The 16,749-nt window shown below is 50.4% G+C and overlaps 1 protein-coding gene across 6 annotated transcripts in view; it reads right to left on the bottom strand.

The window, feature by feature from the left end:
- SLC45A1 (solute carrier family 45 member 1) overlaps positions 1-16,749 on the bottom strand; it is a 79,074-nt gene that overhangs the window by 40,649 nt on the left and 21,676 nt on the right. For 4 of the 6 annotated variants that reach the window (XM_069947525.1, XM_069947522.1, XM_069947528.1 and 1 more), the window contains 4 exons: positions 10,345-10,437; positions 6,354-6,611; positions 2,561-3,294; positions 1-32 (listed from right to left, as the gene is read on the bottom strand). The exon at positions 1-32 is cut by the window's left edge and continues 122 nt beyond it. In XM_069947525.1, coding sequence (XP_069803626.1) covers positions 1-32; positions 2,561-3,294; positions 6,354-6,611; positions 10,345-10,437 — 1,117 coding nt within the window. Of the gene's footprint in view, positions 33-2,560; positions 3,295-6,353; positions 6,612-10,344; positions 10,438-14,086; positions 14,224-16,749 lie in introns of those variants that run through there. The other 2 variants (XM_069947527.1, XM_069947524.1) reach the window with 2 other exon arrangements.

Raw genomic sequence — 16,749 nt, forward strand, 5'->3', positions numbered from 1 at the left:
TACTTTACACCGTTCAGCAATATATTCGCCACCTGCACCATAAGAACTCCGTATGAGCACAGAATACAGAGAGAAACACCTGGAAACCAAACCACGTAACAGGAAGTCATGCACCAAAACCTCCACTCAAAGTCAACAAAAACGACAGAAATCTGTGTAGCAGTGTCCGGGCGACTATCAGTGTCCGGGCGACTATCAGTGTCCGGGCGACTATCAGTGTCCGAGCGACTATCAGTGTCCGAGCGACTATCAGTGTCCGGGCGACTATCAGTGTCCATATGACTATCAGTGTCCATATGACTATCAGTGTCCATATGACTATCAGTGTCCGGGCGACTATCAGTGTCCGGGCGACTATCAGTGTCCATATGACTATCAGTGTCCGGATGACTATCAGTGTCCATATGACTATCAGTGTCGGGGTGACTATCAGTGTCCATATGACTATCAGTGTCCGGGCGACTATCAGTGTCCGGGCGACTATCAGTGTCCATATGACTATCAGTATCCGGGTGACTATCAGTGTCCATATGACTATTAGTGTCCGGGCGACTATCAGTGTCCGAGCGACTATCAGTGTCCATATGACTATCAGTGTCCGGGCGACTATCAGTATCCGGGTGACTATCAGTGTCCATATGACTATTAGTGTCCGGGCGACTATCAGTGTCCGAGCGACTATCAGTGTCCATATGACTATCAGTGTCCGGGCGACTATCAGTGTCCAGGCGACTATCAGTGTCCGGGCGACTATCAGTGTCCATATGACTATCAGTGTCCATATGACTATCAGTGTCCATATGACTATCAGTGTCCATATGACTATCAGTGTCCGGATGATTATCAGTGTCCGAGCGACTATCAGTCACTGAATATAATATAGCAGCACAGGAAAAAGTAGAAAAAATGAATTAGTGCACGCCTCACCAGACTGGGCTCAATGTTCGGGATTATCCAATGAATTTAAAGGAGACAGCACTTTGTAAAGTGAAAAACGGTGACTTTTATTCACACCTCAATGTTGCGACGTTTCGGCTATACACAGTAGCCTTCCTCAAGCTTGAGGAAGGCTACTGTGTATAGCCGAAACGTCGCAACATTGAGGTGTGAATAAAAGTCACCGTTTTTCACTTTACAAAGTGCTGTCTCCTTTAAATTCATTCACGAGCGACTATCAGTGTCCGGGCGACTATCAGTGTCCATATGACTATCAGTGTCCGGGCGACTATCAGTGTCCATATGACTATCAGTGTCCGGGCGACTATCAGTGTCCATATAACTATCAGTGTCCATATGACTATCAGTGTCCGGGCGACTATCAGTGTCCGGGCGACTATCAGTGTCCGGGCGACTATCAGTGTCCATATGACTATCAGTGTCCATATGACTATCAGTGTCCATATGACTATCAGTGTCCGGGCGACTATCATTGTCCAGGTGACTATCAGTGTCCGGGCGACTATCAGTGTCCGGGCGACTATCAGTGTTCAGGCGATTATCAGTGTCCAAATGACTATCAGTGTCCATATGACTATCAGTGTCCGGCGACTATCAGTGTCCATATGACTATCAGTGTCCGGGCGACTATCAGTGCCTGGATGACTAACAGTGTCCGGGCGACTATCAGTGTTCGGGCGACTATCAGTGTCCGGGCGACTATCAGTGTCCGGGCGACTATCAGTGTCCATATGACTATCAGTGTCCGGGCGACTATCAGTGTCCGGGTGACTAACAGTGTCCGGGCGACTATCAGTGTCCGGGCGACTATCAGTGTCCGGGCGACTATCAGTGTCCATATGACTATCAGTGTCCGGATGACTATTAGTGTCCGGGCGACTGTCAGTGTCCATATGACTATCAGTGTCCGGGTGACTATCAGTGTCCATATGACTATCAGTGTCCGGATGACTATCAGTGTCCGGATGACTATCAGTGTCCAGATGACTATCAGTGTCCGGATGACTATCAGTGTCCAGATGACTATCAGTGTCCGGATGACTATCAGTGTCCAGATGACTATTAGTGTCCGGGCGAATATCAGTGTCCGGATGACTATCAGTGTCTATATGACTATCAGTGTCCATATGACTATCAGTGTCCATATGGCTATCAGTGTCCGGATGATTATCAGTGTCTATATAGCTATCAGTGTCCGGATGACTATCAGTGTCCGGGCGACTATCTGTGTCCATATGACTATCAGTGTCCGGATGACTATCAGTGTCCATATGACTATCAGTGTCCATATGACTATCAGTGTCCGGATGACTATCAGTGTCCATATGACTATCAGTGTCCGGATGACTATCAGTGTCCATATGACTATCAGTGTCCATATGACTATCAGTGTCCGGGCGACTATCAGTGTCCGGGTGACTATAAGTGTCTTTGCGACTATCAGTGTCCATGCAACTATCAATGTCTGTGCGATTGTCAGTGTCCATATGACTATCAGTGACCACTTGACTATCAATGTCCGGGTGACTATCAGTTGCCATGCAAATATCACTGTCTGGGCAAATTTAACAGTAAATTCTATTGGTTGTCCGGTCTACTTTACCTGCTGACTGAATGTGACATTTCGCCTGCGGCTGCTCTCCGGGCAGGTCCCTGTTACGATGTCTGGAATGGCCAATGACTGCGGCCTCTTCAGGATTCCTGATGATCTTGGCTTTGGTGCATCCAGGGACCCAACCCTCAGGCAATTCCTGTCGGTGCCCGGACTCATCAGGTTCTCGGCAGAATCCAGGCTCCTGTTCCCACCGCAGTAAAGACTTTCCGGGGCTCGGGGAAGGCTACTGGCTTGTCTTGGTAAACTCCCAGAAGTGGAGGGGAGGCCCTCGTGTCCCCCAGTGAAGCAGTCAATGAGAACGCTGTCAATGTTGGTGGTGCCGAAAGAGGAAGCAAACTCATTGATCCCGGTGAGGGAATTGTCTCGGCTGATAAGGCTGCCATATTTAGGTGTGAGGGGACTGAGAGGTGAGATGGGACTGGTGAAGCTGGCGTACAGGTGGTTGGAGGTCTGAGAGGGCGCACTTTGATTTTCTTGCTCTTCAAAAAACACGGGTGGTGATGGCGGCAGCGGGAGGCTTGGGCTCTTCATCACCTTTTTCTTTTTGCTGAAGGACTGAAGAGGTCTCTCAGGAATACTGATCAAGGTCAAGATGGTAGTGATGGCCAGAGTTATGGAGGTGAAGGTGTAGATGACTCGTAACTGTCCTCCCATCGCTCTTCCAAACTTTGTCCTGTTCCAGTTAATGCCGCCCACTACATAACCAAAACCACCACCAAGACCTGTAAGAATAGAGAGCAAGAGCAAAATAAATCCTAACATACCGCCCAGTACATAACCAAAACCCCCGCCCAGTACATAACCAAAACCCCCGCCCACTACATAACCTAAACCCCCGCCCACTACATAACCTAAACCCCCGCCCACTACATAACCTAAACCACTGCCCACTACATAACCAAAGCCCCCGCCCACTACATAACCTAAACCACTGCCCACTACATAACCTAAACCACTGCCCACTACATAACCAAAACCACTGCCCACTACATAACCTAAACCACTGCCCACTACATAACCTAAACCACTGCCCACTACATAACCAAAGCCACTGCCCACTACATAACCAAAACCACTGCCCACTACATAACCAAAGCCACTGCCCACTACATAACCAAAACCACTGCCCACTACATAACCAAAACCCCCGCCCACTACATAACCAAAGCCACTGCCCACTACATAACCAAAGCCACTGCCCACTACATAACCAAAGCCACTGCCCACTACATAACCAAAACCCCCGCCCACTACATAACCAAAGCCACTGCCCACTACATAACCAAAGCCACTGCCCACTACATAACCTAAACCCCCGCTCACTACATAACCTAAACCACCGCCCACTACATAACCAAAACCACTGCCCACTACATAACCTAAACCACTGCCCACTACATAACCAAAGCCCCCGCCCACTACATAACCTAAACCCCCGCCCACTACATAACCAAAACCCCCGCCCACTACATAACCTAAACCACTGCCCACTACATAACCAAAACCCCCGCCCACTACATAACCAAAACCACTGCCCACTACATAACCAAAACCCCCGCCCACTACATAACCAAAACCCCCGCCCACTACATAACCAAAGCCACTGCCCACTACATAACCAAAACCACTGCCCACTACATAACCAAAGCCACTGCCCACTACATAACCTAAACCACTGCCCACTACATAACCTAAACCACTGCCCACTACATAACCAAAGCCACTGCCCACTACATAACCTAAACCACTGCCCACTACATAACCAAAACCACTGCCCACTACATAACCAAAACCCCCGCCCACTACATAACCAAAACCCCCGCCCACTACATAACCAAAGCCACTGCCCACTACATAACCAAAGCCACTGCCCACTACATAACCAAAACCACTGCCCACTACATAACCAAAACCCCTGCCCACTACATAACCAAAGCCACTGCCCACTACATAACCAAAGCCACTGCCCACTACATAACCAAAACCCCCGCCCACTACATAACCAAAACCACTGCCCACTACATAACCAAAACCCCCGCCCACTACATAACCTAAACCACTGCCCACTACATAACCAAAGCCACTGCCCACTACATAACCAAAACCACTGCCCACTACATAACCAAAACCCCCGCCCACTACATAACCAAAACCCCCGCCCACTACATAACCAAAGCCACTGCCCACTACATAACCAAAGCCACTGCCCACTACATAACCAAAGCCACTGCCCACTACATAACCAAAACCCCCGCCCACTACATAACCAAAACCCCCGCCCACTACATAACCAAAACCCCCGCCCACTACATAACCAAAGCCACTGCCCACTACATAACCAAAGCCACTGCCCACTACATAACCAAAACCACCGCCCACTACATAACCAAAACCACTGCCCACTACATAACCAAAACCACTGCCCACTACATAACCAAAACCACTGCCCACTACATAACCAAAACCACCGCCCACTACATAACCAAAACCACTGCCCACTACATAACCAAAGCCACTGCCCACTACATAACCAAAACCCCCGCCCACTACATAACCAAAGCCACTGCCCACTACATAACCAAAACCACTGCCCACTACATAACCTAAACCACTGCCCACTACATAACCAAAACCACTGCCCACTACATAACCAAAACCCCTGCCCACTACATAACCAAAGCCACTGCCCACTACATAACCAAAGCCACTGCCCACTACATAACCAAAACCCCCGCCCACTACATAACCAAAACCACTGCCCACTACATAACCAAAACCCCCGCCCACTACATAACCTAAACCACTGCCCACTACATAACCAAAGCCACTGCCCACTACATAACCAAAACCACTGCCCACTACATAACCAAAACCCCCGCCCACTACATAACCAAAACCCCCGCCCACTACATAACCAAAGCCACTGCCCACTACATAACCAAAGCCACTGCCCACTACATAACCAAAGCCACTGCCCACTACATAACCAAAACCCCCGCCCACTACATAACCAAAACCCCCGCCCACTACATAACCAAAGCCACTGCCCACTACATAACCAAAGCCACTGCCCACTACATAACCAAAACCACCGCCCACTACATAACCAAAACCACTGCCCACTACATAACCAAAACCACTGCCCACTACATAACCAAAACCACTGCCCACTACATAACCAAAACCACCGCCCACTACATAACCAAAACCACTGCCCACTACATAACCAAAGCCACTGCCCACTACATAACCAAAGCCACTGCCCACTACATAACCAAAACCCCCGCCCACTACATAACCAAAGCCACTGCCCACTACATAACCAAAACCCCCGCCCACTACATAACCAAAGCCACTGCCCACTACATAACCAAAACCCCCGCCCACTACATAACCAAAGCCACTGCCCACTACATAACCAAAACCCCCGCCCACTACATAACCAAAGCCACTGCCCACTACATAACCAAAACCACTGCCCACTACATAACCAAAGCCACTGCCCACTACATAACCAAAGCCACTGCCCACTACATAACCAAAGCCCCCGCCCACTACATAACCAAAGCCACCGCCCACTACATAACCAAAGCCACTGCCCACTACATAAACAGGATGATGGTAATGATGAGGAGGGTGATGGTAATGATGAGGAGGGTGATGGTAATGATGAGGAGGGTGATGGTAATGATGAGGAGGGTGATGGTAATGATGAGGAGGGTGATGGTAATGATGAGGAGGGTATATATAAGGGGAAGGTGCAGGTGCGGTCAGCACTAACCTCCCAGCAGAGCGTGAATGTTGAGTCCGCGGTCCTGATCCTCCGGGCTGCAGACATCCATCATGTAGGCGTGGCTGGGATTGTCTGCAGAATCAGCACTAAAATCCATGAGGACCACTCCGCAGATAGTCAGGATGAGACCCCATTTATGATCAGTGCTTGTATCAGCTACAGAAAGTCCTATGTCTCTCCCATTGAGAAGAAGGGTCAGACCGAACAGGGCTCCTGCCAAGGAAGGAGACAACGTGATCAGCTGATCTGTAACATATAAAGGTTTCCATTATGTCCTCCTTTTCCCTTCTTCCTCCTGTAACATATATAAAGGTTTCCATTATGTCCTCCTTTTCCCTTCTTCCTCCTGTAACATATATAAAGGTTTCCATCATGTCCTCCCTTTCCCTTCTTCCTCCTGTAACATATATAAAGGTTTCCATTATGTCCTCCTTTTCCCTTCTTCCTCCTGTAACATATATAAAGGTTTCCATCATGTCCTCCCTTTCCCTTCTTCCTCCTGTAACATATATAAAGGTTTCCATCATGTCTCCCCTTTCCCTTCTTCCTCCTGTAACATATATAAAGGTTTCCATCATGTCCTCCCTTTCCCTTCTTCCCCCTGTAACATATATAAAGGTTTCCATCATGTCTCCCCTTTCCCTTCTTCCTCCTGTAACATATATAAAGGTTTCCATCATGTCCTCCCTTTCCCTTCTTCCTCCTGTAACATATATAAAGGTTTCCATCATGTCCCCCCTTTCCCTTCTTCCTCCTATAACATATATAAAGGTTTCCATCATGTCCTCCCTTTCCCTTCTTCCTCCTGTAATATATAAAGGTTCTATCATGTCCTCCCTTTCCCTTCTTCCTCCTGTAACATATAAAGGTTCCATCATGTCCTCCCTTTCCCTTCTTCCTCCTGTAACATATAAAGGTTCCATCATGTCCTCCCTTTCCCTTCCTCCTCCTGTAACATATATAAAGGTTTCCATCATGTCCCCCTTTCCCTTCTTCCCTCCTGTAACATATATAAAGGTTTCCATCATGTCCTCCCTTTCCCTTCTTCCTCCTGTAACATATATAAAGGTTTCCATCATGTCCTCCCTTTCCCTTCTTCCTCCTATAACATATATAAAGGTTTCCATCATGTCCTCCCTCTCCCTTCTTCCTCCTGTAACATATATAAAGGTTTCCATCATGTCCTCCCTTTCCCTTCTTCCTCCTGTAACATATATAAAGGTTTCCATCATGTCCTCCCTTTCCCTTCTTCCCCCTGTAACATATATGAAGGTTTCCATCATGTCCTCCCTTTCCCTTCTTCCTCCTGTAACATATATAAAGGTTTCCATCATGTCCTCCCTTTCCCTTCTTCCCCCTGTAACATATATAAAGGTTTCCATCATGTCCTCCCTTTCCCTTCTTCCCCCTGTAACATATATAAAGGTTTCCATCATGTCCCTCCCTTTCCCTTCTTCCTCCTGTAACATATATAAAGGTTTCCATCATGTCCTCCCTTTCCCTTCTTCCCCCTGTAACATATATGAAGGTTTCCATCATGTCCCCCTTTCCCTTCTTCCTCCTGTAACATATATAAGGGTTTCCATCATGTCCTCCTTTCCCTTCTTCCTCCTGTAACATATATAAAGGTTTCCATCATGTCCTCCCTTTCCCTTCTTCCTCCTGTAACATATATAAAGGTTTCCATCATGTCCCCCCTTTCCCTTCTTCCTCCTGTAACATATATAAAGGTTTCCATCATGTCCCCCCTTTCCCTTCTTCCTCCTGTAACATATATAAAGGTTTCCATCATGTCCTCCCTTTCCCTTCTTCCTCCTGTAACATATATAAAGGTTTCCATCATGTCCCCCCTTTCCCTTCTTCCTCCTGTAACATATATAAAGGTTTCCATCATGTCCCTCCCTTTCCCTTCTTCCCTCCTGTAACATATATAAAGGTTTCCATCATGTCCTCCCTTTCCCTTCTTCCTCCTGTAACATATATAAAGGTTTCCATCATGTCCCTCCTTTCCCTTCTTCCTCCTGTAACATATATAAAGGTTTCCATCATGTCCCCCCTTTCCCTTCTTCCCCCTGTAACATATATAAAGGTTTCCAGCATGTCCCCCTTTCCCTTCTTCCTCCTGTAACATATATAAAGGTTTCCATCATGTCCCCCTTTCCCTTCTTCCTCCTGTAACATATATAAAGGTTTCCATCATGTCCCCCTTTTGCCTTCTTCCTCCTGTAACATATATAAAGGTTTCCATCATGTCCCCCTTTTCCCTTCTTCCTCCTGTAACATATATAAAGGTTTCCATCATGACCCCCTTTCCCTTCTTCCTCCTGTAACATATATAAAGGTTTCCATCATGTCCCTCCTTTCCCTTCTTCCTCCTATAACATATATAAAGGTTTCCATCATGTCCTCCCTTTCCCTTCTTCCCTCCTGTAACATATATAAAGGTTTCCATCATGTCCTCCCTTTCCCTTCTTCCTCCTGTAACATATATAAAGGTTTCCATCATGTCCTCCTTTTCCCTTCTTCCTCCTGTAACATATATAAAGGTTTCCATCATGTCCTCCCTTTCCCTTCTTCCTCCTGTAACATATATAAAGGTTTCCATCATGTCCTCCTTTTCCCTTCTCCCTCCTGTAACATATATAAAGGTTTCCATCATGTCCTCCCTTTCCCTTCTTCCCTCCTGTAACATATATAAAGGTTTCCATCATGTCCTCCTTTTCCCTTCTCCCTCCTGTAACATATATAAAGGTTTCCATCATGTCCCTCCTTTCCCTTCTTCCTCCTGTAACATATATAAAGGTTTCCATCATGTCCCTCCTTTCCCTTCTTCCCTCCTGTAACATATATAAAGGTTTCCATCATGTCCCTCCTTTCCCTTCTTCCTCCTATAACATATATAAAGGTTTCCATCATGTCCCCCCTTTCCCTTCTTCCCTCCTGTAACATATATAAAGGTTTCCATCATGTCCCCCTTTCCCTTCTTCCTCCAGACTATACAGATACAAATCCTTCAGTCTTTCCTGATATGGTTTATGCCTCACACCCTCCACCATTTTGTAACCGTCTTTCTGTAGGTGAGGTCTCCAGTATCCAGATGTGATGTCACCAGAGCTCTATACAGCGGGATCACAATCTCCCTCTTCCTACTGGTTATACCTCTAGCTATACAGCCCAGCATACCATTATATATATATATATATACAGCCCAGCATACCATTATATATATGTACACCCCAGCATACCATTATATATAGATATATACAGCCCAGCATACCATTATATATAAATACAGCCCAGCATACCATTATATTTATATATATATATATATATATATATATATATATACACCCCAGCATACCATTATATATATATATATATATATATACAGCCCAGCATACCATTATATTTATATATATATATATATATATATATATATATATATATATATATACACCCCAGCATACCATTATATATATAAATATATATACAGCCCAGCATACCATTATATATATATATATATATATACAGCCCAGCATACCATTATATATAAATACAGCCCAGCATACCATTATATTTATATATATATATATATACACCCCAGCATACCATTATATATATATATATATATATACAGCCCAGCATACCATTACCATTGCATATTCAAATTTTGTAGGGGACAATCAGTGGAGACTCGTGAAAGAGTACTCCATTGGAATTTTTCACTGTTATCCCTGAGTTCAGTGATTGTTGTGTTTTGTTGGTATATATATATATATATATACAGCCCAGCATACCTATATATATATACAGCCCTGGTTACTCGTCGTGAGGTGTCACTGCCCCTAAATGCTTCATTTCAGACGACACAGAACTGTGGATATGATGCAGGACAGAGGATTCCTCCTCCCCTGGCGCATTATCTTACACTTGGTGACATTGAGCTGCAGTTTCCATTGTTTAGTGTCCAATCACCTACCTATTGCGAGAACAAGTATAAATGGCCGCCTCCTGCCGAATCTGGAGGTGCAGGTGTCGCTCCAGGCCCCCAGTAATGGTTGCAGCATAAATCCTTGAAAAGAAGAGAAGATATTGAGGTGTGAGTGTCGGTGAGCGGTGGGACCTGTGACCTGATCTGTGGCTTGTGGTATCTGGTGATTGTTACGTATCAGCACATCGGAGCGACAGATGTGAGCGCACTACACGTCACACTACTGTATGATGGTGCGGGGTCTGAAGGTGACAGTACATAAGGTGCGGCAGAGTGTAGACATCTCCATCATACACTCACCGCCAGGATCCTGCACAGACATCTCCATCATACACTCACCGCCAGGATCCTGCACAGACATCTCCATCATACACTCACCGCCAGGATCCTGCACAGACATCTCCATCATACACTCACCGCCAGCATCCTGCACACAGACATCTCCATCATACACTCACTGCCAGCATCCTGCACAGACATCTCCATCATACACTCACCGCCAGCATCCTGCACACAGACATCTCCATCATACACTCACCGCCAGCATCCTGCACAGACATCTCCATCATACACTCACCCCCAGCATCCTGCACAGACATCTCCATCATACACTCACCGCCAGCATCCTGCACACAGACATCTCCATCATACACTCACCGCCAGCATCCTGCACACAGACATCTCCATCATACACTCACCGCCAGCATCCTGCACACATACATCTCCATCATACACTCACCGCCAGGATCCTGCACAGACATCTCCATCATACACTCACCCCCAGCATCCTGCACACAGACATCTCCATCATACACTCACCCCCAGCATCCTGCACACAGACATCTCCATCATACACTCACCGCCAGGATCCTGCACAGACATCTCCATCATACACTCACCGCCAGCATCCTGCACACAGACATCTCCATCATACACTCACCGCCAGCATCCTGCACACAGACATCTCCATCATACACTCACCGCCAGCATCCTGCACACAGACATCTCCATCATACACTCACCGCCAGCATCCTGCACAGACATCTCCATCATACACTCACCCCCAGCATCCTGCACACAGACATCTCCATCATACACTCACCGCCAGCATCCTGCACACAGACATCTCCATCATACACTCACCGCCAGCATCCTGCACACATACATCTCCATCATACACTCACCGCCAGGATCCTGCACAGACATCTCCATCATACACTCACCGCCAGGATCCTGCACAGACATCTCCATCATACACTCACCGCCAGCATCCTGCACACAGACATCTCCATCATACACTCACCGCCAGGATCCTGCACAGACATCTCCATCATACACTCACCGCCAGCATCCTGCACAGACATCTCCATCATACACTCACCGCCAGGATCCTGCACAGACATCTCCATCATACACTCACCGCCAGCATCCTGCACAGACATCTCCATCATACACTCACCGCCAGCATCCTGCACACAGACATCTCCATCATACACTCACCGCCAGGATCCTGCACAGACATCTCCATCATACACTCACCCCCAGCATCCTGCACACAGACATCTCCATCATACACTCACCGCCAGGATCCTGCACACAGACATCTCCATCATACACTCACCGCCAGCATCCTGCACAGACATCTCCATCATACACTCACCCCCAGCATCCTGCACAGACATCTCCACCATACACTCACCGCCAGCATCCTGCACAGACATCTCCATCATACACTAACCGCCAGCATCCTGCACAGACATCTCCATCATACACTCACCCCCAGCATCCTGCACACAGACATCTCCATCATACACTCACCGCCAGGATCCTGCACAGACATCTCCATCATACACTCACCACCAGCATCCTGCACAGACATCTCCATCATACACTCACCGCCAGCATCCTGCACACATACATCTCCATCATACACTAACCGCCAGCATCCTGCACACAGACATCTCCATCATACACTCACCGCCAGGATCCTGCACAGACATCTCCATCATACACTCACCACCAGCATCCTGCACAGACATCTCCATCATACACTCACCGCCAGCATCCTGCACACATACATCTCCATCATACACTAACCGCCAGCATCCTGCACACAGACATCTCCACCATACACTCACCGCCAGCATCCTGCACAGACATCTCCATCATACTCTCACCGCCAGCATCCTGCACACAGACATCTCCATCATACACTCACCCCCAGCATCCTGCACAGACATCTCCATCATACACTCACCCCCAGCATCCTGCACACAGACATCTCCATCATACACTCACCGCCAGGATCCTGCACAGACATCTCCATCATACACTCACCGCCAGCATCCTGCACAGACATCTCCATCATACTCTCACCGCCAGCATCCTGCACACATACATCTCCATCATACTCTCACCGCCAGCATCCTGCACACATACATCTCCATCATACACTAACCACCAGCATCCTGCACAGACATCTCCATCATACACTCACCCCCAGCATCCTGCACAGACATCTCCACCATACACTCACCGCCAGCATCCTGCACACATACATCTCCATCATACACTCACCGCCAGCATCCTGCACAGACATCTCCATCATACTCTCACCCCCAGCATCCTGCACAGACATCTCTATCATACACTCACCGCCAGCATCCTGCACAGACATCTCCATCATACACTCACCGCCAGGATCCTGCACACATACATCTCCATCATACACTCACCGCCAGGATCCTGCACAGACATCTCCATCATACACTCACCGCCAGCATCCTGCACAGACATCTCCATCATACACTCACCGCCAGGATCCTGCACACATACATCTCCATCATACACTCACCGCCAGGATCCTGCACAGACATCTCCATCATACACTCACCGCCAGCATCCTGCACAGACATCTCCATCATACACTCACCGCCAGGATCCTGCACACATACATCTCCATCATACTCTCACCGCCAGCATCCTGCACACATACATCTCCATCATACACTCACCGCCAGCATCCTGCACACAGACATCTCCATCATACACTCACCGCCAGCATCCTGCACACAGACATCTCCATCATACACTCACCTCCAGCATCCTGCACACAGACATCTCCATCATACACTCACCGCCAGCATCCTGCACAGACATCTCCATCATACACTCACCGCCAGCATCCTGCACAGACATCTCCATCATACACTCACCGCCAGCATCCTGCACAGACATCTCCATCATACACTCACCGCCAGCATCCTGCACACAGACATCTCCATCATACACTCACCGCCAGCATCCTGCACACAGACATCTCCATCATACACTCACCGCCAGCATCCTGCACAGACATCTCCATCATACACTCACCGCCAGCATCCTGCACAGACATCTCCATCATACACTCACCGCCAGCATCCTGCACAGACATCTCCATCATACACTCACCGCCAGGATCCTGCACAGACATCTCCATCATACACTCACCGCCAGGATCCTGCACAGACATCTCCATCATACACTCACCGCCAGCATCCTGCACAGACATCTCCATCATACACTCACCGCCAGGATCCTGCACACATACATCTCCATCATACACTCACCGCCAGGATCCTGCACAGACATCTCCATCATACACTCACCGCCAGCATCCTGCACAGACATCTCCATCATACACTCACCGCCAGGATCCTGCACACATACATCTCCATCATACACTCACCGCCAGCATCAGGGGGGGCTGGGTGGCATCTGCCCCCCGGGCCGGTCTTCCTGGAGACAGTATGGGGCCGCCCTGCAGCTTCTAGCCGCCCCAGCGCTCTTTTCTCTGACACCTAAGAGTGCTGGAGGGCCGGTCTGTGCTGCGGGCCGCCGCTGAAGCTCCGCCCCCACCAAGCCGTCAAGCCCCGCCCCCTCCGCAGACCCCTATGCTTTTAACTCGAGCCTATGAGGTTTATAGTTAAAAGCAAACTGCTGCTCTTTCTCCCTCCGGCCACTAGAGGCCGCTCTGTCCCCCCAGCTGTCACTACTACAGCCTGGATAGGGAGCCGGAAGACAGAGAAGATGGTGGTCTGCATTCTGCAGGGAGCCAGGTAACATCTGTACAGGGGAGACCTACACAGCATCCCCTGCAGCCCCCCCATACACAGCATCCCCTGCAGCCCCCCCATACACAGTATCCCCTGCAGCCCCCCATACACAGTATCCCCTGCAGCCCCCCCATACACAGCATCCCCTGCAGCCCCCCCATACATAGCATCCCCTGCAGCCCCCCATACACAGTATCCCCTGCAGCCCCCCCATACACAGCATCCCCTGCAGCCCCCCATACACAGCATCCCCTGCAGCCCCCCATACACAGTATCCCCTGCATCCCCCCATACACAGTATCCCCTGCAGCCCCCCCATACACAGTATCCCCTGCAGCCCCCCTATCCCCCCATACACAGCATCCCCTGCAGCCCCCATACACAGTATCCCCTGCAGCCCCCCTATCCCCCCATACACAGCATCCCCTGCAGCCCCCCATACACAGCATCCCCTGCAGCCCCCCATACACAGCATCCCCTGCAGCCCCCATACACAGCATCCCCTGCAGCCCCCCCCCCCCATACACAGCATCCCCTGCAGCCCCCCATACACAGCATCCCCTGCAGCCCCCCCATACACAGCGTCCCCTGCAGCCCCCAATACACAGTATCCCCTGCAGCCCCCCATACACAGCATCCCCTGCAGCCCCCCATCCCCCCCATACACAGTACCCCCTGCAGCCCCCCATACACAGTATCCCCTGCAGCCCCCCCATACACAGCATCCCCTGCAGCCCCCCCATCCCCCCCATACACAGCATCCCCTGCAGCCCCCCATACACAGTATCCCCTGCAGCCCCCCATACACAGCATCCCCTGCAGCCCCCCATACACAGTATCCCCTGCAGCCTCCCCATCCCCCCCCCCCACAGCACCCCCTGCTGACCCCCATACACAGCATCCCCTGCAGCCCCCCCATACACAGCATCCCCTGCAGCCCCCCATACACAGCATCCCCTGCAGCCCCCCCCCATACACAGCATCCCCTGCAGCCCCCCCCCATACACAGCATCCCCTGCAGCCCCCCATACACAGCATCCCCTGCAGCCCCCCCCATACACAGTATCCCCTGCAGCCCCCCATACACAGTATCCCCTGCAGCCCCCCCTATCCCCCCATACACAGCATCCCCTGCAGCCCCCCATACACAGTAGCCCCTGCAGCCCCCCCATACAAAGCATCCCCTGCAGCCCCCCATACACAGCATCCCCTGCAGCCCCCCATACACAGCATCCCCTGCAGCCCCCCCATACACAGCATCCCCTGCAGCCCCCCCATACACAGCATCCCTGCAGCCCCCCATACACAGTATCCCCTGCAGCCCCCCATACACAGCATCCCCTGCAGCCCCCCATACACAGCATCCCCTGCAGCCCCCCATACACAGCATCCCCTGCAGCCCCCCCATACACAGCATCCCCTGCAGCCCCCCCATACACAGCATCCCCTGCAGCCCCCCCATACACAGCATCCCCTGCAGCCCCCCCATACACAGTATCCCCTGCAGCCCCCCATACACAGTATCCCCTGCAGCCCCCCTATCCCCCCATACACAGCATCCCCTGCAGCCCCCCATACACAGCATCCCCTGCAGCCCCCCATACACAGCATCCCCTGCAGCCCCCCATACACAGTATCCCCTGCAGTCCCCCCATACACAGTATCCCCTGCAGCCCCCCATACACAGTATCCCCTGCAGCCCCCCATACACAGTATCCCCTGCAGCCCCCCATACACAGCATCCCCTGCATCCCCCCCATACACAGTATCCCCTGCAGCCCCCCATACACAGTATCCCCTGCAGCCCCCCATACACAGCATCCCCTGCAGCCCCCCATACACAGCATCCCCTGCAGCCCCCCATACACAGTATCCCCTGCAGCCCCCCATACACAGCATCCCCTGCAGCCCCCCCTATCCCCCCATACACAGCATCCCCTGCAGCCCCCCCACACACAGCATCCCCTGCAGCCCCCCATACACAGTATCCCCTGAAACCCCCCCATACACAGCATCCCCTGCAGCCCCCCATACACAGCATCCCCTGCAGCCCCCCCATACACAGCATCCCCTGCAGCCCCCCATACACAGCATCCCCTGCAGCCCCCCCATACACAGTATTCCCTGCAGCCCCCCATACACAGTATCCCCTGCAGCCCCCCCATACACAGCATCCCCTGCAGCCCCCCCATACACAGTATTCCCTGCAGCCCCCCATACACAGCATCCCCTGCAGCCCCCCATACACAGTATCCCCTGCAGCCCCCCATACACAGCATCCCCTGCAGCCCCCCCA

This window comes from Dendropsophus ebraccatus, chromosome 12 (assembly GCF_027789765.1).
Source record: "Dendropsophus ebraccatus isolate aDenEbr1 chromosome 12, aDenEbr1.pat, whole genome shotgun sequence".
Taxonomy (NCBI): domain Eukaryota; kingdom Metazoa; phylum Chordata; class Amphibia; order Anura; family Hylidae; genus Dendropsophus; species Dendropsophus ebraccatus.